We start from the raw sequence: 22,561 nt of genomic DNA, 5'->3' as shown, positions 1-22,561 counted from the left end.
CGACGAAAGAATGATGCGAACAGCAGACAAAAGCAAAAGACGCTACGCCGACCCCGTTGGCACACGCACGCACACGGGGCTAGACACAGTGTGAGAGTGAGACGGGTCTATGAACGTCTCCCTCTCGTATATACGCTGAAGAGGAAAGTGGGAGAAGAGAATGGGGAGAGGGAAGGGGGGAGGGCTCCTTGGATGCCGAGAAATAATATAAAAGAGAAGCCACACGGCCAAACCTTCGTAATGCGTGCTACCTGTGTTCTTGTGAGTGCTTCAGTGCAGCGGTGAGAAGGGGGAGTGTAGTGGCGGGGGGGGGGGGGTCAAGGTGTGTACGTGCGCTTGTGAGGAAGTCAGTGCGAGTGAGTTCACGTTCGGGGGCGTTGTCAGGAAAAGAAAAGGGACGAGGCGGCAGGCGGAGACTACGCACATGGGCAGCGCGAGAAGAGGAGATGTGAGAAGGATGGGGGAGGGGTGGCGACACACAGACACACGCAGGGAGAGCTGTGGGCAAATTCAAGGAAAGGGAAGGAAGAGCGACTGCTGCACACGTGGGCGTCGGTGTAGGTCGGGAGTGTGCAACTATCCATGTGCCACGATGCACATGCACGAGCACGCAAGCCAGCACGCGTACGTGGAGAGACAAGCGCGGTGATCGTGGGCTAAAGCACAGCAGTACGTCGTGACACATACGGACGCCCATGCTGACCGACGTTCGCAGCAACAGACATGTCTATCGCGTCTTTTCCTAGTAAGTTTCGCAACTTCGCATGTTCTCAATATCTAGCCGTTCTTCAGATGGTGATGCTGAAGCCGTTAGCGGTCCTGTGCTGGCGTCTCCAATGCTTTTCGTTAGTTCTCCGTTGGTTGCCCCAACCCGTGCGCTGCGCTTGCGCCTGACTCTATCCCCCCCCCTGCCGCACGCTCCTGCCCGCTCAGGCTCACGCACACACGCGCAGAGATTGAGCGCCGCCTCTTCCATCCCCGTCTGCCTTCTCTACGCACTGCAATCGCCACCGAGCTGGCCCGACACCTGTACACGGATGAGCGATGGCAGGAAACGTAAGAGAGCGTGCACAGATGCGGCGCTCTGCCAGGCACGCACACACAGAGGATGGACCTCACCTAGCCCTCCGCCCTTCTATGCGCGGCGTGCGTGTTCCTCTCGACTCTCCCCCATGTCGCTCATCCGCCGCACCTGAAGAGACGACTGAAGAAGCTACGGTGCCGCTGCCGCTGCGGCAGCTTCGTCACCCCCGCAGAGCCGCCATCCTTCGTCGGCTTGGCCTTGGGCAATGACGCCGGCGGCGGTGGCGGCGGCGCGCTCAGCGGTGCCGGGCGAGGATTGGCAGCTGCTACAGGTGCGAGAAGCAGCCGGCCGGGAGGCGCAACGGCCGCAGTGTGGTTTCCCCCAGAAGGAGTCTGAGAGGACTGCATCGACGACGTCGGCGAATGGGAAACGGCGGGGCCATCAAGGGCTGCTTGCGGAAGTGACCGCCTTGGAAGCTTTGCCGCCTCCGGCACGGATGAGGTCTCCGCAGAGTAAGGATGGGAGGGCGTGGTAGAGGTGATGGTCGACGAAGGCGGGTGCCCTTGCGGCTGCTGTGGTGCTCGTGGCTCTTCATCTCCGTCCGGCTGGTCCGCTTCAACTACCACAGCGGCAGTCGTGGCCGCCCTCAGCGTGTTCCAGGATGAAGGCGCCACAAAATCTGGGAACGCATGCTTCAGGATCCGCACCACCGCCGGAGGTGGAGCAGCGGCCGTCTGGCTGATGGCAAAACGCGGACTCGTCGAGCGCAGCCACCCAGCAGCAGCGCTGAGGTCATGTGGGCTGAGTGCTAGCGATGACAGCGATGCTGCTGCGTCAGACGCCGTATGCTTCGGCTGTTGAGAGATCCAGCGCGTGAGGTGGCGCCGCACAGAGTCCTCGAGCTCGACAGCGGTGGCGCTGCCTCCTCGATCACATCTTCGGCTTCGGCGCTCCTCCTGATGCTGGGACGCTAGCTTCTCCTCTGCCACTGCCACGGCGTGTGCTGCCTCGGGGCGCGTGGAGGGCCTGGCGTTCGAGCATGGTTGCCACGATGCCTCATATACCTCTCGCAGTGCACCAACGACGCCGCCGCGCGCATCTACGGCGACGGGGGAATGGAAAAACGTCGACGAAGACAAGGATGTGCGCCGCATATTAGTCACCTGTGTCGAGTTGGATGAGGATGCACCGGCCGCAGCATGGCTTCCATCCGCGTTCCCACCAATGACCTCCACCTCGACGTGTGCCTCCAGCTCCGGCTTGCCCTTCGTGCGATGCGAGCTCGCGTCCTCCAGCACCGACCGACCCGCCTGATGTACCGGGATTCGTGCACCCCTCTCTGATATTTCGGTGCTCGTCGGCGCGGCGGCTGCAGCGCACGAGAAATCGGCCCGCTGCAATGGCGTCGGCGGGTCCGCCCACAGCCGCGTGTGGTCTACAGCCAGCTGCACAGGCGAGCTCAGCAGCGTGTCGGAGGATGGCAAAGCCTGTGAACTGCTGCTGGGGGTAGTGGAAGAGTGCTGCCGTGGCAAGGAGGAAGGTGTGCGGCGCAGCGTGTCAGGCGCAACTGCTAGTGGGGACGACGAAGATGGCAGCGGCGGCACCTCGACCTCCTGTGGTGCATCAGACGCGGCCGCCGACGTGCCGTGCGTCTTGTGCACCACTGCTCTCGCTTCGGCAGCCTTGATGACTCCGGTGGTCGCCTCGCGAGGCGGCACCCCTCGCTGCTCATCAGTGCACGAGCGGGTGTTTGTGCGGTGCCGCTGCCCTGCAGCCGCGTGGAGCACATCGTAGCTGCTCTGGAGCTGGGGTCCTTGCCTTCCCAGGGTGTGCAGCAGCTGCTGCAGGGAGCAGTGCAGAGACGCTGCCTCCTCCGGCGGTGACGTGCCACCTGCCTTCGTAGCACCGGCGGCAGTCGTCTGCGCAGCCCGTGGTCGCCACTCCTGAATCGAACGTTGCAGAGCACACGGTTGCACAGCGTAGAGGTCTAGCTGCACAGACATCGGTGGTGGCGGCGGCACCGCACGCTGCGGCGGTGCCAAAGCCATCTCCAAGAAAGCAGCACCAGCAGCTAGGGTCGCAGTGGCGGCCGCCGCCGTGGACAGCGACCATCGCTGCTGTTGCTGCTGCAGCGCTTGCCGAAGCGCCTGGCACGCCCTCTCCCGACGGCAGGCCGACTCCTTGGCGAAGACGCTCGCCGCGCTGAGTCGCGCCGGGTCAGCATCCTCCCCCGCGCTGAGATCTAGCAGATCTGCTTTGGCGGTGCCGTCGCTGACGCCCACGAGAGACACGGATGAGGATGTGCAGAACGCTGTCGGTGCCAGAGGTGCTGCCACGAACAGGTCAGCGAAAAGGTGCTGCGAGTGTCTGATGCGCCCTGGCAGCGGTGATGAAGGCAGCGGCGTGCGTGTCGTCTCACAGGCAACACCTTCCTCGGCGGTGGGCACCGACCAGCAGCCCCACTCACCACAGGCGTGCAGCAGCAGCACGGTCAGCTCTTCCGTCTGCCTCCGCACCGCACGGATGGTGCAGAGAAGAGACAGGGCACGCTCCGCCTCTGCCGTGGCAGCCGCCCGCTCCGCTACACTCATTACCGGCACCGCAGCGATAGGCGGCTGATCCGTCTTTTGCTGGCCGGCGGCGGCGTTCGAGGTCGGCGGCGCATGACCGGCCCCCGCAGCGGGCGGAAGCGCCTGTCCATCGTTATGTGCCACCGCGGTACTCTTGAGGTGGCCTGATGAGCCCTCCATAGTAACCACATCGCCTATCGCCGTCCCCGGACGCTTCAGCAACCCCGCGTGCACTGCCCGTGAGAGCCACAGCCCCTGATCAATGCACGCAGCGCGTGCCTGCGCGTTGTCGTGCAGCGCCTGCAGGGAACGCCGCCTCGCGAGCTCGTACGCAGCGGGATCAAGCGGGAAGCTGAGATACGGCGATGAAGATGGCGATGCGCGGGGCGGCTGCGCAGGATGCCCAGTGCCGACGCTGGGTACGCTCCCGCGCGCCTTGGTCGAGATGATAGCTGAAGGTGTGCCACGCTGCCCCAGCGCATCTACGTCTAAGCGAGGACAGTTCGTTGTGCCAGCAGAACCCCTGCCGCTCTCGAGACACCCGGGTGTGAGTTTCGCGCGCCGCTGGTCGTGGTTGAGCGGTGACGCACCGACGCTGCGCTGATAGCCCTCAAAGTCACGGAGGAGTTGTTGCGCTTGCTGCACGCTCGCCGCGTACGCCGCGGTGGCCTGTGTGGCCGCCATTAACGTCTGCCACGCGGACGGATATCGCGACGCAGAAGGGGTGGCCGCGGTGGTGGCACTGGTGTTGTCCGCACACGGCAAGAACACCCTCGTCGCCCCGTCGCTGCCTGGCGGTGTGGTGCACGACCACGGCCGCTCGGCTGGCGGACAACCAGAGATGTGGCCCGGATGAGTCAGCTGCGCAAGCGTTGTCTTCGGCGCCGGTGGGTGCATGGGTGCATCTGATGCGGCTCTGCTCACGAGGTCGCTGCCTATCGGGCATGCGCTGTGACGAGCAGCGGCTACATTGCACGACGGCGAAAACGTTCTTGATGACTGTGATGCCTCTGGCGAAGAGCCCACCTCTTGCCCAAACTCGTGCAGCTGTACTGGTTTCGGCTGTGGCAGCAGACGCTCTCGTGCCAGCGGCTGATGTCGATGGTGCAGCCCAAACATCATTGTGTATGTGTGTGTGTGTGTGTGTGTGTGTGTGTGTCTCGCGTTGCAGAGTGAAGGAGCAAAGCAGGGGGAGGGGGAGGGAGGCAATCCAGATAGAGAGAGCGAGAGTCAGCACAGGTGCGCCGGTTCGCACGAGACCAGCGGGATGCGCTGATAGCTCCGACCCACACACGAGCACTTGATCTATGCACGTGTAGAACGCCTGCCCTCGCCGGTGTGAGAAAAGAAGGGTGGAGGAGGTACGAGAAGGCGTTTGTTGTGTGGATGAGGGGTGGGAAGGGGCTCCATCATCATTGTCTAGCCGGGTATAGGGGCGATGCCACCAAGCGTCTTGGGGCGTCGCCCGGTAGGCGGACGGTGCGTCCGTAGCTCGAGGCGTTGGACCTTGTGCCATCGATTCGTCGTTGGTTTTTTTTCGCGCCACAGCAGGTGGCGTGCGGCGGCACATCCGACGCACGCCAGTTCAGTTCAGCGGCCTCGCTCGTTGGAGAGGAAGCGGGGCGCACCATTGTGCTCTGCGCACTGTCTCCATCAGCGTGAGTCCGTGCTGGCGAGCGTCACCACGGAATCGCATCTCACGGCGGCCCGAGCGCGCCACGGCCTTCGCACACGGTGTGCCACGCACTGCAGTCTCTTCGGCTGCCCGCCCCGCTCTTGTGAATTCGCGGAAGCGAGCGCCATCGCAGCGCCTTGCACCATGACACAGACGTCGCATGGGGAGTGGGGAGCAGCCCCGTAAGGCGTTGGTCGCTTGTGCCGGGGCGGGAAGGCAACGGCTGAGGCTGCTGTGTGACGCGCGTGCGCGCAGTGCGGCAATCTCAGCTCGCACCGCTCCCAAGCCGGCGCGGCCTTCGTGAGTCGACACAGCCCCGCTGGCGAGCTTCCTGTACGCCGCCGCGGAGACGTCGATGAGCTTCCACACGTTGCCTTCGGTGTGTTGGAGCTCCGAGTTCGGGGCTCGTGGAGAGAGATGCAGGGCTGGTGCCCTGTGACCGCCATCAGCTCGCTCCGAGGCAAAAGGAGGACGGGGGAGGGGCGACCCGCCCTCTCGCTCACCGTCTCCGTCTCTCCCCTGGTCGAGAGAACGAGACAGTGCCGACGCCACGCATCAGCCGCACTGGACGAGGTCGTACTCCATGCAGTCGTGGTAGACGCCGAGGATGGCTGACAAGGCGCTCAGTGCGGTGCACACGTGCCAGATGTTGTGACTGTTGCCGATGTAGTCGAGAGTGGAGGCAGAGACGACGTAGGTGACCATCAGCTTCGGGACGCAGAGGCGGTCCCACAAGGTAGGCGCGGTGGCGGGCGGCGAAGACGTGATTAACACGGAGGGCGCCTGCGCTGCCAGCTCGGTTGCAACGCCGCCGGGGGAGGCACGAAGCGGGCGCGCAGAGCCGCGCGACGACGACGAAGCCGCCGGTGCACCTCGTGCATCCATCTCCGCCACAGCGGCATCCCTTCCTAGCGCCTCGGCGCACCGAGCGGCCGCCTCTGCCGCCGCCACACGCCGCGTGTGACGCGCCGCTCGTCGTGTCCAGTGAAACACAACCACCTCAGGAAAGCGAGCGGCGTTGATGAGGCCGCCGAGGCATAGCCACACGTAGGAGGCGTTGTGGTAGTGCGTGGCTTGCGTGAACCCGCCCATGGCTGCGCGACTCTTGGGATAGACCAGCGCCACGTACACACAAAGATGCAGGAGGCAGTAGACGCCGACGACGGTGGCGCGCTGGAGTGCGCTGAGGGGTACCGGATCGACGCCGGTGTTTGCCGCCACCGCTGTCGCGGCAGTCGTCGGCGGGTCACCGAGTCGAGCGGAGGATAGGTGTCGATGCTGCTGCACCCAGGCTGGTAGAAGGTGCTGGCGCGAGTGGTGCGCTGGCGGTGGCGACGGGCGCGGCTGACGATCACGCTCACGCCCGCTACGCTGCAGCGGTGGCGGGCATGGCGGCGCAGAGGGTAGCGGACAGCCCATCAAGAATTCCAGCACAGCAGCGATGACAACAGCTGCAACCCACTGCACCAGGTGCAGCGCCAGCGCACACACATCTGCCACCACGTCCCACATCGGCGCCAACACGACAACGTAGATGCACAGCAGCGTCGCTACCACCATGAGTGCCGCCGTCCATCCCTGAACATACTCACCGGCGCACGGCATCCCACATGTGAAGTACGCGTAGGCGCTGCCAGAGATGGCGCAGACGACGCCCATGACGTCGCACTGCAGGAGCTGCTGATAGCCGCGGCGGGAGCGGCAGCATGGCATGAAGGTGTGATACAGCACCGACAGCACGAACGTCAGCAGGAGGCTGAACACCAGTGGTGTGAGGGAGAGGGAGAGACGGGCGGCGACGCTCATGGGCGGCGGTGGCAGCGCGGTGTCGATGCCTGACACGATCCATGCCGGCGACGATGGCGCTGCCGAGTCTCCCGAGAGAGAGGCAAAGACGCGAAACGATGGCGAAGACGCTGCGGCACCAGCAGCGGCGTCGCTCAGCGCATGTCGTGGGGAGGCAGCCTCATCACGGGAAGGCACGTATCCCTGCGCGCCGTCCTTGTCAGTGCCCGCCGCGGTTGCGCCAGATGCAGCAGCGAGTCCGTGCAACCCACGTAGCCACGAGGGCACCTCTGCTGCTTCGCTGCGGTGCCCACGAAACGGCGCACCCGCTGCGTGTTCTCCGAAATGTGCGCCGCCGCCGCCCTGCCCGCCGGCAGAAGCGGCGGCGGTGTACAGCCCATAGCCCCCGTCAGCTCCGTCGTAGATTTCCGACGCCCCACCACCGCTGCTCATTGCCGTCGACCGCGGCGGCCATAGCAGCAGCAGCACCAGCAGCACCGCCATGGCCAGGTGGGACACAATGTTGAAGGTTTCGTTATGGAAGTAAAGCACGATCGAGCCGAGGGCCTCGCGCTTGCGCAAGAAGCGATGTCGGAAGCCGCGGCGGATGTACGGGTTGAAGCGTAGCCACGCGTCCACCTCGTGGATCGAGACAGTGCCACGGCGCCAGCTGGCGACCTCGCGGCCCACACGCGACCACAACGACCCAGCAGAGGACAGAACAGCTGGAGAAGGGCCATCAGACGACGATAACGAAGAGCCTCCATGGCCTCGCTGCATCGCCACGGCTGGCGCAACAGGAGCACCGTCATCGCCGCTATGCGGTGCGCCTGGCCGAGTGGGGAGGCCGGCGCGTCTCGTGTGCTTTGGGTCCATCGGTAGCGATGGACAGTGGCTGCTGGAGTCGCACACCTCCCGCTGAAAGCAGGCACACACAGAGAGAGAGAGAGAGGGAGATGGCGAGACACACGCTGACTGCGTGAGGTGCACGCAGAAGGGAGGGAAGGAGAAGAGGGCGAGAAGAGGGCGAAGGCGTTGAGGGAGGTCACCAGGCGTGTGTGCGCGCGGTGCGCCACGCGGCACCTTTGGCCTTGCGCTCTCTCTCTCTCTCTGCCTCATGCGCGCGTGAGGAGGAGGAGGGAGAGGGGGTGCGTCATGTGAGCGGAAGCATCATTCGCAGAGACGCAGCACATGCAGTCGGAGCGCATGCGCATGCGCGCCAATCAACGTTCTTGTTTTCCGTTTCCCCTGTTAGCCTTCGAAGAGCGTGCGCCGGCAGAGGCGAAGCACGCGAAGGGGAGGATGACGGCACGGCAAGAAGGATGGCGCGGCGGACGTGCCGCATCAAAGGGCGTAGAGGGTGGGCCACGTACGCCAACACTACACGCGGCCCTTGCCATTATGCTGTGAACAGTGGTCACGAGGGCCTCCGTGCTCGCACGCGGAAACGCCGCTGTCTTTGACAAGTACACTCCCTCTGCCGTCCGTGAGGAGCGAAAACACACAAGAGAAGGAGAAAGAACGTGCACGCTGCCGCTCCGTTACAGTCTATGGTGCTCTTCTATGAGGGGCGACAGGGAGGAGGGAGGGGGGCGACAGCCGCCGGGCACGCGCGCGCCACAGTCGATCGCACAGCACAATGACAGCAAAAGACTCGACAGAACCGCTCCGGGCATCGGGAGAGGCATCAGACGGTGCGGCACTGTGCCCGGGTCACGCGCAGCGCCTCCTGATGCGCGCGGGCAAAACGCTGATGCACAGGCAAGTCCTCCCAGCCTCCGTGGATTCCGTTCGGCACAGTGTGCCACGGGGCCACGCCGGTGGCTGAGCCCGTCGATGAAGCAGCGTGAGCCTTCGGAGCGCGATCCTCACAGCCTTGATGAGTGTTCCCACGCATGTCCAACGTGTCGCCGCGCCCCATTTCTGTTTTCGCGTTGGGGCAGGCGTACGCGGCGGCGGCGGCGTCACCAGCGCCACGAGCTGCTGCAGACACGCCCGAGCAATCGACGAGCGTCACGGTGGGCATGCGCAACGCGTGGATAAGCTGCAGGCGAAGCTGCTTCGCGTGCTCAAGGGTGTCGGCGTGTTCGGCTTCAACAATGGACAGCTTCGATCGCACCTTGGCGAGCTCGTCCTCGAGTGCTTTCATCTGAGAGTGCGCCGCCGCCTCCGCAGCTTGGCAGCGTTGCCGCTCAAAGACTTCGCCAAGCTCGCGCCGCACCGCGGACGCCTCCTCATTCAGCTCCTGCCGCGCAAGCCGCTCACGTAGCTCCAGCGCACGTAAATCAGACACGAAGGAGGCTCGGTGACGTACTGCCGCGCACTCTTGCTGCCAGTGGAGCAGTTCCGCTTGATAGCGCAGCAGCTGACGCCGGCGAGGCTCTTCCACAACGTGTAGGAGCCGGTCGCGAGACTCGGTCTCGTCCTGCGTCACGGCATCACGTCGCTCGGCTTCGATGGAGAGAAGCAGCTGCGCCATCCATGATGCGGCCTCTGTGCGCACGACTGTCAACAACTCGAGGGTTCCGTCCGAGTGCTGTGTCCCGACGGTGCGCTGTGGTGGCACGGGCGACGGAGCAGCTTGCGGGGTGGAATCAGCCGCGTCGGCGATGAGAGCACTGTCCATCGGGGAGGTGGCACGGTCGACACGGGCAGCAGCGCGCCGTGCCACTTCCGCTTCTGCTTGCCGATCAGCATGCTGCTGCATCTGGAGATCACTCAGCTCCTGCACGCGCTGCCGAAACTCGTCAAGGTACACCCGCAGCTGCGATTCCACTACATGGAAGCGCGCCTGCTGTTGCACGGCCGCGCGGGCCTCAAAGTTGGCCAGCTCGCCCTGCAGCAGGGGCAGTGTCACCTCGGCGCAGTGAGCAGCAGCGATGCTCTTCACCGCCGCGGCCTCTTGCTCCGCGTGGCGGCGGCGCTGCTCATCCGATAGACTAGCCGTCGCGGCAGCTGGGACGACGGCGTCTGTCTGCGTGCTGCCCGTACAACGATCCAGCTCTCTTGCCGCTGCAACGGTAGCGTCGTGCGCACCACGGCGCTCACCGCCGGCGTCACTGGCGAGTGCGGCGGCGCTCTGTACGTATATCATCCGTCGATCAGCCCGCTCGCGCTGCGTCATCGTCGCGGCGTCGCTCGCGCTGTCGCGCTTGGTCGCAGCAGACGAACATGGGATAGAAAGGCGTAGGAGCGGGGGCACCCCCGTGCACCGTCTATCCTCGCGCACACCTTCGCTGAGCGGGTCCTCGTGGTGAGCGAAGGATGCGGCAGTACCATCCTGGTGCACTGCACGTGTGCGAGCGGCGGCTCTGCAGAGTCTGCAGAGTGAAGCGTCGTCGCCGCCCCCGCTGTCGCCCTCGGAACTGCCCTGACTTGACAGCTTAAGTGAAACCTCCCCGTCGCCGTGCTGAGCTGGACGCCACTCAAAGAAAGGATGACCGCAAACACAGCGATGCTGACGGCAGGAGCTGCAGAGGTCATCGCTGTCCTCTTCACTGCTCCGCTGCAGCGGTGTTGTGCCTGTCTCCGAGGAGGTGTCGCTGCAGAGTGTCATGTCCTGTGCAGCTCTCATTGTGCAGTCCGTGCACGCGTCACGTCGCGCATCAGCGCTTGCCACGCGTGGCCGACTTGCAGGGCGCACACGCCACGCCGGCCTCGCTCTTCCGTGAAAATCGACCGAAACACCAAAGACGTCGTCGTCTGACGCGTCGCTTCGACACGCGCAATTCGTTGGGCACCCGCACGACGACGTCGAAAACGATGGTGACACAACAGCGGCGCTGGCGCCGACGGCACCCGGCGCTGCTGGGTGTCTAGGGCCGCGCTTCTCAACCTGAGCGGCCGCTCGCCGCCGCAGGTCAGCCAAGCGCATCGTATCATCGCTCGACCCCACTGATATAGCGTGTTTGAGTGAAACCGGGCGTCGCTCGGTCATCGTGGAGCTGGTCGTGGTGAACTGGTACGTGCCGTCGCTGGACCTGCCGCTGTCCTCATCGTGGTGCGGTAGAACAGAACTCTCGCACGACCACGACGCCGGCACGCTGGCAGCGCTCAGGGCAGAAGATGAGTCATCGATGCCGCCGCCACCGCCACCACTCGTCGCTGTCGCGCTGGTGCCATCGGCCGGCACACGTCGGTGCTGCGGATGCTCGCCTTCACGCTGCCGCTGCGGCGGCGCCTGCACAAACGCGTTCGGCGAGAGGGCCGCAGCGGCGGCAGAGGAGGATGACTTGTAGGACGGCTGCTGCTGCTGCTGCTGCTCCTGCTCCTGCGGCGGCAAGGCGGCGGCGACACGCGGAGCATGGACGGCGTTGTGCGCGGGCGCCTGGGGCAGCGGAGGGCCCTCTGGAGGTCGCTGCAGGAGAGACATAAAATGGGCATTCCCCTGCAGCACCCCCTGCTGCTGCTGCTGAGGATGCTGTGGAGAGGCTGGCCGCGCGAGTGGTGGCCACCACCGACACGACGAGCTCGAGGATGAAGAAAGCATCATGGCGGAGCGCGAGAATGGCTTGCATAGCGAGAGATAGAGAGAGAGAGAGCGTGCGTGCGTGCGCGTGTGTGTGTGTGTGTGTGTGTGTGTGTGTGTGCGACAGAGGATAGGAGGTCGCACCGAGAACCAGCAGGGAGAAAGATGGGGACATGTAGAGATACGGGAGCGGCGCACGCAGGAGACACATGCTCGCACACGTGCAAACGTGTACGGAGAGAGCGTCGTCACACGCGGGGTTGCACGTGAGAGAGGGAGAGAGCAACTCACGCAAGCACGCAGGCTCGGCTGCGCGCACACAAAGTGTTCAGGCGACGAGAATTCGCACGCCTCACAGATGGCGGGGAGGGAGGGTGGGAGTCGCTCGCAGACGCCGCACGCGCGCCTGAAGAGAGGCATGGCCACTGCGAGACGAGAATGCAGGCGTACACATCGTTCGGAAGCGCCACGAGCACACCCGTCCACACAAGTGCCAACGCGGACAGTGTGAGAAAAGAGAGCGAGAAGGGCGAGGACGATAACACACAGATGCCCCTCTCCCTCTCCCTCTCCCTCACTTCCCCTCCCTCACTGCGTCGGCGTCAGCCCTCGCCCACATCCGCTCAGCGCCCCCGTCATCGAGTTTTGTTCGGTTGGTATGCATCAATGGATAAGCCCCCCTCCAGCATGAGCCACAGGGAGGCACCAAACAACACGAAACAGGATAATGTTGCAACTCGAAAGTGCCGCCACTTCGCTGCGCTTCGCGTCTCGCTCGTCTCACGCGGATATAACCGCCTTCTGATGCGAGGGGACGGGGTGGAAGAAGGGAGGGGAGGGAAGAGGTCCTGCAGTAGCCCCAGAAGAGGACACACATGCACACACATATATACCAGCTCGGTGACTCACGCTCACTCGTATATATATATATATATGTGTCTAACTGTGTGAGCGTACAACACAACAGCGGCGCGGGCGCGTGAGGGTGGCGAGGACGAAAGCGGAAGGAAGAGGAAGTGGGGCGACGAACACTTGACCACGCAGCAGCAACGAACGCAGGAGCAGACAAAAGACGGAGAGGCTGATCAGGGTACTCCGCTAACAGCAGGTGGCCCGCCACACAAGCCCCAATACATCGAGCAGCGGCGTCCTGCGCCTCATGCCAAGATGCCCTGCGCTGGCACGAATTGACCGGCAGACGTCTGCTGCGCCATCAGGGCGCGATGACGGCCGGTGAAGCAAGTGAAAAATCGGGGAAAGAAGTGGAAGGGGGAGTCTTCTACCACAGCCAAACTTCCTTCCTTCTTTCTCAGAGGCGTCTTCGATGACGTGGGGTGGGGTAGGGGGGAGGCCACCCGCACGCACACGCACACGCCTCTCAGTGCGTGGTGTCTTAGGGCCCGGCACACACACACACACACACTTTTCACCCTATCTCTACCAACGCACAGCCACTTCTGGCGGTGACGAGGTCGAGCGCCCATAACGTGGGGGAGGTCAGAGCAATGTATCGCTACGGGCGTCAGCCGTCACGGCCCGGATAGCGCGGCGTCGGTGCGACGTGCGAGGCGGGCATGCGGGGCAGGGTTCGAGGCAGAGGCCGTGCTAAGGTGACTGGGCTGAAGCGCTTCTACAGCGCGTGTGTGCCTAGGGCTGCCTCGCACCACGCGATTGGACACCGGCGACAGGGCCGGCGGGGTCGAGTAGAACTGAACTCATGCTCTGTAAAACAAAAAGCTAACAAGTTGCTATAAGCGTATACATCACTTCTTTTAATCCGTTGCCGCCATGGATGCGTGTGAACTCGTCTTTCTCCGCAGTCTTGGCGCCGGCACACACGCACACACACACACACGCACACGCACACGCACAGGCGTCTGGAGTGAGAGCGAGACGCGCCCAAACGGCTGCACCGATACGCTCACAGCGCGCTCACTCGCTCGTTCTCAGCTCCTCCCCCTCTTGCGCTCTCTCTCTCTCTCCCTGCTTGTTTCAGTCGGTGGGCTGGTGTGGGCAGATTGATTGGGAGGACGACGGCGAAAAGAAGAGATCGCATGGGTGCGTGCGTGCGTGCGTGCACGTGTGTGTGTGTGTGTGTGTGTGTGTGCGTCCGTGCGGCTGTGTCAACGACTTGAGCAGCCGCGCACACGGGCGTTGGAAGGTGAAACCGGGAAAGAGAGAGAAGCAGCGCTTATACAATCGCCGCCGCTGCACGAGGAGCGAGCGTGAGCGTGATCACGGGCACAGGCCTGCTACAGGCGTCCGACACACCCACGCACACACACCTCACAGCCGCGCCGTCGCAATCTTCGGCACATCGTTGAGGTCCACGTTACCGCCTGAAAGCACAATGCAGATGCGGCGGTAGTTGCTCAGCTCCTGCGGGCAGGCCAGCACCGCTGCCACGGCGATGGCAGCATTCGTGTCTACGACGAGTTTGCAGCGTTCGTACACATATCGGAAGGCGTAGCACATCTCCTCCTTCGACACGTGCACGACGCCGTCGACGTAGCGATCAATGTAGCTGTTCGCAAGGTCCGTCAGCTCCGTTCGGATGCCGTGCTTGTTGCCCTTGGGGCGCTTCTCATCGCCCTTGAGCTTGCGTGCCTCGATGACCTCGCCGCGCTTGAAAACCGTGTAGTGATCCGGAGGCACAGCCAGTTCGGCCGCAAAGACGCCGACATGCGGCTTCATGCCCTTCACAGCGATCGCCGCCCCCGCTAGCAGTGCACCACCGCCGACCGGGATAACAACGCAGTCCACCGAGCAGTCTGTCTGGAGCATGATCTCGATGCCGGTCGTGCCGTGGCCGGCGATGATGGCCTCGTCGCTGTACGGATTCACGAGCATGCACTGGTTGCGCTTCTTGCCGGCCACCTTGTTGAACTCCGAGTGGAGCCGCGCCTCCATTTCGACACGGCTCTTCAGGTCGGGCTTGCAGTAGTAGAAGTTACCGTGGTAGAGGCGGATGCTGCGCGTGATGAGGGCGTTGGTGTCCTCCGGCACGACGACGTGCGCCGTGCTCTGGAAGTTGCTCGCCGCGCACGCCAGCGCTGCACCGCCGTTGCCGCTGCTGTGGGTAACAAAATTGTTGATACCCAGATCCTCCTCCTTGGCGCGGATCACGCGGTATGTCATGCCGCGGACGTGGTAGCTGCCGGTGCGCTGCAGGTTCTCGCACTTGAGCAGGACACTCTCGTGCCGCGTCTTGCCATGCAGGGCGTTGCTCTCGATGATCGGTGTCTCATAAACGTAGCCGTCCAGCGCCTTGCGCGCCGCCATGATGTCGCTAAAGGTCGGCATACTGTCTCTGCGAGACCCTTCCGCGTGCAGGGCTGGGTGGAATGCGGGGTACGTCGCACCGTTGGGGAAGAGGGCTGCAGATGGTCGAGTGCGTGCGAGCGAAGCGCTGGCGATGCACGGCTACTCTGCTTACGGGCCCACAACACGACAAGCGAAAGCAGTGCAAGGCAAGCAGCGCCCTTCAAGACAACCACAGGCACGCCAAGAGTGTAATCCGCGCGTAGCAGCAGCAGCAGTTTTGCGCGGCCGGCTGCAGAGACAGACACGCATCCACGCACGCGCTCACGAGATCAGAGACGGCGCGAGTGAGCGAGCGAGACGCGCGTGTGCTGGCGAGGGAAAACGACAGAGGCGGCGGCGGTGGAAAGGAGGTGGAAAGGCAGCAAGCCCGCGCGCCACTGTGACTGTGCGTGGGTGTATATAGAAGGCTTCAGAGCAAAAGGGTTGCGCAGACCTCCGCAGGATTCGTTGATCGTGTCTCGGCTACACCTAAGAGGAGGGCGGAGAGGGTGAGGGGGGCTAGGTAAGACGTGTCGGATGCCGTGGAGGGGGTGGGGGGGGGGGGGGGGGAAGTCGTGAAGGAATGGGCGTTCGGCAACTAAAACTGAAAAGGAAAACAGAGAGAAGGCAGAGTGGCGCTGATCACGCGAAGAGAGAGAGAGAGAGAGGCAGTCGAAGAATGTGGCTGCACCTGCTGCGTGTGTTTGGCGGCGGTGATGTGTGGCGCGAGGTCGAGAGAAGAGGAGGAGGAGGAGGAGAAGTGTGTGCGAGAGCGAGAGCGACAGACAGACGCAATGAAAACACGCGAATTGCTTGTGTTTGATGCGTCGAAAGGAAAGGGCAGGGAGGGGGCTGTTGCACATCAGCAGGAAGGCGTGTGAGAGCGTGGGTAGGAGAGCGAGAGAAGGTGTCTGCTGCACCGTTCAGAGTGGCGCTGATGGAGCCGAGCACCTGGGCCGCTGTGTTTGGTGTCGGCGTGTGCGAGTCCCCACTTCCATCATCGACCACTCTCCTGCCTCCCTCTCGTAGCTCTACACCCTGCTGTGAGTGCAGCAGAGGTGCATCGGTGCCACTTACCCCCCGCATGTCTCACTCTTGTCTACGTCGTTGAATTCGACGTTGGTGTTGTTCCTGTTGACTTTCTTAGTCTCTGCTGCGTTGAGGGAGCCTCGCCGGCTGGGTTGTCCCCCTTCCCTTGCTGTGTGGCACGCGCGTACCTGCGCAGACAAGACCTAGCGGCGTTGCCGCGCTGATCTCGCCCCGCTCACCTGCATCGCTGCCACCACGCCCACGTCGGCTTACAGTTCCTCCATGACTGCGGTGGCCTGCCGGCGCGCCGCTTCGACGCGCATGGTGTCGATGACGTCCTCCAGCGCCGCCTTCCATGTCAGCAGCTGCGCCACATCGCTGTCGTGGCCGAAGCTACCGCGACTTTGGCCGTCGCGGAGCAGCGACGCCATGAACGCTTCCTGGCTTGGGTGGTGAGCGGCGCTGACGGAGCCGCTGCCTTTGTTGGAGCAGAGCACGTTCCGCAGCGCGGCAATGCCGGTGTCACTAGGGCGCAGGGAGCAGAGGGGATATCCGCGAGAAAGTGCCGTCGCTGAGGGCGCAGACGGCAACTCGTCACCACCACGCGCCTCGTCGACGTGCGCCTGCCCCATTCGAACGTCTGCACCTTTCTTGGCCTCCTGCTGCAGTTCTGTGGTACACCCAAGCGCCGGCTCAGCCCTGAGCGCGGTGGCGCCAGTGGAATCCGAAGAGAAGTCTCCGACCGCGCTCGCCCGTGTCAGTGCTGCGTGGGTTCCTTCGTGGAGGTTGCACCAGACGGCTGCACCAATGTCGTCGGCGCGCGGCAGAACAACGTGGAAGAAGATGTCGTGTGCCGTCACCACGGAGGTACTGGCGGCGAGGCGCAAGAGTGCACTCGCCATGTCGTACTCCAGCGCGGTCAGCCACGTCCCGGTGGTGGTCGGATTCGGGATGGTGGATGGAATGGCCACTCGGCCGGGCAGTCGCTTCGCCACTCCATCGCAGCCCTCACCCTCCGTCTTACACCTTCCCGCTGCCTCGCCGTGACGCTGCGGCTGAGGCTCTTCAGCGTCGCCGACGGTGTTGACCCAGGCACAAGACGCCGCCGGCCAGCCAAACAGCGCCACCCGCCGTGCCGCGAGTGCTTGCGACAACCAGCCCTCCGTCTCTGCGCTCGTCGCGATGCTCGCGAGGTAGGCAGCGGTGTAGGATGTGTCACGCTCGATGCCGTTGCCGTAGTCGAGGACGTGCGGCCAGCAAGAGATGCCGCCCGGGTGGCCGAGCGCCTGTGCCTCGCTGTTGGAAAGGGGTGGCAGCGCGTGGCACGACTGGGATGGCGAGTCATCGCCCATCAAGGAGAGCTGGCGCCGCAACGTGGCGCGCAGGTGGCTCTCGAGACTGCCCAATGCTGCCATCAGGTGGTGCAGCTTCGCCTCGACACCCGCGGCGTCAGGCTTCTTCGGCGATGTGTTGCCACCCTTTCGCTGCGTCGTCTGCCGCCGGCGGCTGGCCTGCCTGCGCATCCGCCCTGCCACGGCAGCAAAAGGCTCCAGCGGGATGACGAGTTCGTCGTACTGCTCCGTCACGACGGGCTCGGCCACCATCGTGTAGCCCAGCAGCTCCGGGTGCACTCCCTGCGTGCGCGGGTCTCGAGCTGGCGGAACAGCGGCTGCGTAGCGAGGACGGTGGCTAAATCGCAGCAAGTGCTGCAGCACCACCACGTTGCTGCCGTGGCCGACGTGCACCTCTGTGAAGGTGCGGTGCACGCCGCCGCCACCGGCAGCGCCGGGAGCGCCTGAGTTGGCAGGGCTGCGGGGCGTGCCACTGCGCGCTCGCGAAGCCCCAAAACGGCGGGGACGCCGGCCGGTGCCGCGACCGACAGGCGGCACCGGCAGCGGTGGCGGTCGCGCGTGCGGCGAAGACGCGTCCATCACGCCGGCGGCGATGCCGGCGAGCGGCAGCCCATCAGCGATGCTATTGCTGCTGATGTGTGCCGTGTTCGACCCACCCATCCTCGCCTCGTGCTGCTGCGAGGACAGATTCGCGTGATGCTGAGGCGCTGGCGCCGGACTGGGAGTGACGCTTCCGCTGCAGGAAGAGGAAAACGACCCGTCACCGCTCATGTCGGACTTGGTCGGGTACGAGAGTGCGTGGGCGCTGTCCGTGGGACTGCCACCACAGATAGACACCTCGCTGCCGCTGCGGCCGCGTGCGCCGTCGCTACCACCGCCACCATCCGCGTCGCTGTCACTCGATGACAATGACGACTGCGAGGAGGCTGAGGAAGACGTCGCGTCGCATGTCACCAAGTGCACCGGCAGGTATGGGCCACGGTAGTAGGTCGCGCGCGCCCCGCTGTTCGAGTTGATGTCGAGCAAGCTGTCGTAGTGACACTCGTGGCGCAGCTCGTGCAGCGACAGCGCCGGAGTGGGCGGTACAGTGCCCGACGTGCTCGGCGGTGGCGTCGTCAGTGCATTCCACAAGTGGCTCGGGCCACGCACGCCGCCAGTGACGTACGTCGAGACGGGGTCGTGCGGCTTCGTGCCACGACCGTCGCACGTCTGCATTGCAGTGCGGCCGTTGAACCCGCAGTAGTACTCGAGGAGCTGCCCCTGTGCCCGCCGGGAGGCGCTGGTGTGCACCGGCACCTTCAGGTACACGTGCATGGACACAATGAACTCGCCCCACCCCACCTCCGTCAGCTCAAACGGAGCCGAGGAGACGGTGCGCACACACGGCACGAAGCTCTCGTCCAGTACGAACACCACCCTATCGATGAAGTCCGACAGGTAGTCGTCCGGCGATGCGGTCGAGGCGCTGAAGACGGAGGTCTGAGAATCGCCCATCGCGCCAAGGGCGGCAGCAGTCGCAGCAGCGCCCCCGCCACCACCACGGTCAGCAGCCGCGCTGCTATCGCCGAGGCTGACGCGCGAGTTGTTCGACCGAGCAGGTGGTGTCGAGGACGGCGACGAGGGGAATGCCCTGAGCTGCTGCACGTGCGACGACGAGGGCGGCCGCACATTCGCACCAGCGACCTCCTCCGGATGGCCGTTCCACAAGCCGCGCACGTACACCGTCCACTGGTGGCTCTTGTCCTTGCTCTCCGGGTTGACGAGCTGCACGCAGCCGCCGACGACCACGGGAACAACCAGCGTCTGGTTCGGATAGCAGTGCACACGGCTGCTGCCGCACTCCGCACCGGGCCCAGCGGCCGCCACCGATGCTGTGTGTGGCGCAGCGCCACATCGATGATGGCGGCGATGACGCGACACCGCGTTGCTTTCCTCGTCATCCACTTCCACCTTTACGGCACTGAGCCGATCAGTGCTGAGCGTCGCCGTGTTGGCGTCCGCCGGCGCTGCGAGAGGTGCGGGTGTCGCCGCCAGCAGCGGCAGCGGGTGCTGATACACGCGCAGTCCAGGCATCAACAGCGGGCTGTAGGGGTGGCTAAGCAACATTGACGGCGTGCGGTGCTGCTCGGCGCGCCACAAGGAGACGATCCGCTGCGCCTGCACGTAAAGCTGGCTTGCACTCGCCGTGTGTGAGGGGTCCACCATCGTGGGGGACGCGCTCGCAGCGGATGAAGCGCCTCGGCGCTCTGTAGCGCTGCTGAGACAAGAACACAGGGTGGTCCACGCCTCGTTGAAAATCGTCGGCACGCCACGACCACCAAGTTGCACGTCGTCGACAGGTGACGATGACGCCGCGGAGGACAAGCTGTGCTGCCGGGGGCGGTCTCCGCCGTTCCACACGTAGCGCGGCCTCATCAGCCTCGCCGAAGGATCCTCCAGCGGTGCTGCAGCGGCGGCGCTGTGTGCCTGATGCGCGCGTGCCCCCGCGGTGCCCTCGCCCGCTCCGCCACCCCTGTGGGTGCCCATGGTGGCTGGCACCGCAGCGTGTAAAGTGGATGATGGGTAGAAAGCGTTGTACGTAAGGCGCACACGGCGGCGCTGCTGACGTAGCAGCTGCTCCTGCTGCTGCTCGAGGGGGGCGATCGTGCGAGCGCCAGGAGCAGACGTCGCACCGGCCGCATCCGTGGCTGCACCGCTCGCCGATGCGGTGAGGGCGCCTGGGGCAAGCGGAGTGGCGCATCCGCCCCCCGTGCCATCGACAGCGGTCACGATCACAGCGGACGCAGTAAATAGCGGGGCCGCCGCCGTGGTGGTGGTGGCGCTGCTGCTTCCAGACGGCTGTAAGGGCGGTGACGGCGACCGACTGCGCTTAGTGGCCGCGTCATCGACACCCCTCCGCCATCCACCTCGTCGGCAGCTGCCGCTAAGAGTGCCGGTAATGTCGTCAACTGACGCGACGGTGACGGCAGAGCTGCGACCCTTGAGTTTGCAACTGGCACTTGCGCGTTGTTGCCCCTTCACCTCCTCCGACTCCGCGTCGGCGCGACGGCGTCGCCCACCCCGGCGTGGCTTCACCTCCCTCGTTGAAGCCTCAGCTGGCGCCTCCTTGACGCCCCGCCGCGTCCGTCGCGGCAGCTTCTCACCAGCGGCAGTGCTCATGGTGCCGCTCGACGCGGCCGCGGCGTCAGCAGCAGCTGCAGCGGCGGTCGCAAACGCCAGCTGCTGACTCTTTGGTGGTCGCCCGCGCTTGCGCTTGATAGGTAGCCCGTCAGGGGTGAGGAGCAGCGGCGATCCCGAGGCACTGCGCCTGCGAGTGCGCCGCGCAGCCGTGGCACTCGCCGCTGTCGGCGTGGGGGGCGCCGAGGAGCCGCGCGAAGACGTGGCTGACGTCCGACTCGCGACTCGCCCACTGCCGCTGCGACCACGTCCACGCCCACGACCGGCACTCGTGGTCGCTCCGCCGTGGTCGCCCCGTGAGCGCGTCGTGGTGGTGCTTGTGTTCGTTGTGGTCAGCGAAGAGTCGGCGTTGTCGCTGTCCTCGTCCTCGGAGCTGTCCTCGTCGTCGGAGCTGTAGCTCTCCGACGTACCGTCGGACTCATCACTGCCACTCTCGTCGTCCTCTGCTGTGGCGCCGTCGCTCGCGATGCCTCTGAAAGCACCGCCGGGCTCCGCCTCTTCGCCGTCATCTCCGTCCTCGGCGTCAACACCATCTACGCCGTCCTCCTCGTCACCGGCCGCGATCTGAGCCTTGGCAGCAGCGGCGGCGCCGCCACGTCCCCGCCCGCTGCCTCGCCCACGCCCGCGCCCCCTACCACGGCCGCGCCCACGGCCAGGGGCCGACGCTGACAACACCGAGCGGCCAGAGCCGCCGCTACGGCCCGCGCCGGTTGATACAACGCTCGCGCTACCGTCACCACCGCGGCCGGCAGTCCCGATGTGCGTCACCACCAGCTGTGGTGGAACGGAGACCGCCAGAGCGCTCAGGTTGACCCTGTTGCCCGCCGTATCGGTGCAGGCAAACCCCCTCGCCAACTCCCGCGATGAAAGCGTGTTTGCTGGGATGGTGGACGATGAGGCTGCGACGGCAGTCGAGAGAAGGTCCGCCACGGTGGCTTGTGCCGCCGCCTGCAGGGAAACCTGCGAGACGCGGCCGTCCACGTGCAGCTCAACACTCTTCGAGCTGCCCCCACCCCCATGCGGGAGAGGATGGTACATGGCTGGTGGTGGTCTCCTACTGGAACTGCTCGCGTGCCTCTACGCGTGTGCGCGCTGACGAACAGCAGGACAGAGCTCACCCAAAGGCAGACCGCTGTCTGCTCACGAAGACGTGGAGCAGCTGGAGGAGCGGCAGCGGCTGAGCTCAGCCCTCGGTCGCCGTGCACTTATCGGGTAATGGAAAAACGCACCCGCACCCGCACGCGGACAGAGCGAGATAAGGACGCCGGGGGGTGCGTGCGTGGGTTTCGGTCGCGCACCAGTGATCTCGTGTCGGGGGGGGGGGGGGCCAGCCTCCGCTTCTCTGCTCGTCTCCACTTTGGGCTCCGTTTCTCCGCGTCCCCTCCGCTGACTCGCTTTCTGAGGCTGCGCTGAGAGGGAGAGAAGGGGGGAGAGGGAGAGGTGGTCACGATGGAGAGGTGGCACCGACACGCGCGTGAATGCTTGTTGCCGAGGATCACGCATGCGTGAGTGTGTGTGTGTGTGCGTATGTGTGTTGTGGGGAGCAGGGAGAGGCGTTGCGGCAGAGGTTGGGCAAGAGATACAGGCCGAGCGAGAGAGGGGGAGAAGGGAGAGGGTAGCAGCAGCAACAGCGGCGGCGGAAGGGCAATGAAGTGTTGTGCAATGTCATCGTCGTCGCCGTCGTGACGTGCAGCACAGGCTGAGAAGTAGCTGGAGACACATACGTAGGAGGAGGAAGATAGCAGGGCTGAACTTCAGCACAACTGCTGTCACTGGAGGAATGGAAAGGGCGGGGTTCCGATCTCCCGCTAAGGTGGTGGTGGTGACGCATCCGTGCAGTGCGTTCACTCAAGGTCGGTGCCGCGTCATAGGAGGGAGAGCGACACGCACACGCAGATGCACGCAACACGACGGCAAGAGTGCTGTCTCGGTGTTATGGGGAAACGAAATGACGCAACTTTACACGTGCGCATGGCCATGCGCTCGTCCGCTCTCTGTTGCCTGTTCCTGCAGATCATGAGGTCGCGCGCGCACTCCTTGCAGCTGCGCCGTCTTTCTCTTCGTTTCCAAGGCCTCGCTGCTTGATGCTGCTGCTGCTGGTGCTCGCGAGCGCTTGGCACGCCATGCTCGCACTTCGCCTTACCTTCGCCACCGACAGAGCGCACATCACATGCACGG

At 64.7% G+C, this 22,561-nt stretch overlaps 5 protein-coding genes across 5 annotated transcripts; all 5 read right to left on the bottom strand.

Annotated features, from left to right (window-relative positions):
• Positions 1-1,179: 1,179 nt before the first annotated feature.
• Positions 1,180-4,716, bottom strand: LMJF_06_0760 (conserved hypothetical protein; the record flags this gene model as incomplete). Its single annotated transcript, XM_001680795.1, has 1 exon — positions 1,180-4,716. One exon carries the CDS (start codon positions 4,714-4,716, stop codon positions 1,180-1,182), a length of 3,537 nt encoding a protein of 1,178 aa, XP_001680847.1.
• A 1,108-nt stretch (positions 4,717-5,824) lies between these two features.
• Positions 5,825-7,834, bottom strand: LMJF_06_0750 (conserved hypothetical protein; the record flags this gene model as incomplete). The annotated part of the gene is made up of 1 exon (XM_001680794.1): positions 5,825-7,834. The coding sequence occupies one exon, from the start codon at positions 7,832-7,834 to the stop codon at positions 5,825-5,827; it is 2,010 nt and encodes a 669-aa protein (XP_001680846.1).
• A 907-nt stretch (positions 7,835-8,741) lies between these two features.
• LMJF_06_0740 (conserved hypothetical protein) lies at positions 8,742-11,942 on the bottom strand (the record flags this gene model as incomplete). The annotated part of the gene is made up of 1 exon (XM_001680793.1): positions 8,742-11,942. The coding sequence occupies one exon, from the start codon at positions 11,940-11,942 to the stop codon at positions 8,742-8,744; it is 3,201 nt and encodes a 1,066-aa protein (XP_001680845.1).
• A 1,866-nt stretch (positions 11,943-13,808) lies between these two features.
• On the bottom strand, positions 13,809-14,825 carry LMJF_06_0730 (putative serine-threonine dehydratase; the record flags this gene model as incomplete). Its single annotated transcript, XM_001680792.1, has 1 exon — positions 13,809-14,825. The coding sequence occupies one exon, from the start codon at positions 14,823-14,825 to the stop codon at positions 13,809-13,811; it is 1,017 nt and encodes a 338-aa protein (XP_001680844.1).
• A 1,298-nt stretch (positions 14,826-16,123) lies between these two features.
• Positions 16,124-21,421, bottom strand: LMJF_06_0720 (conserved hypothetical protein; the record flags this gene model as incomplete). The annotated part of the gene is made up of 1 exon (XM_001680791.1): positions 16,124-21,421. One exon carries the CDS (start codon positions 21,419-21,421, stop codon positions 16,124-16,126), a length of 5,298 nt encoding a protein of 1,765 aa, XP_001680843.1.
• Positions 21,422-22,561: the final 1,140 nt, after the last annotated feature.

This window comes from Leishmania major, chromosome 6 (genome assembly GCF_000002725.2).
Source record: "Leishmania major strain Friedlin complete genome, chromosome 6".
In the NCBI taxonomy this organism is placed as follows: Eukaryota; Euglenozoa; class Kinetoplastea; order Trypanosomatida; family Trypanosomatidae; genus Leishmania; species Leishmania major.
The sequence above is the reverse complement of the archived record's forward strand: the minus strand, read 5'-3'. Positions and strand labels throughout refer to the sequence as shown.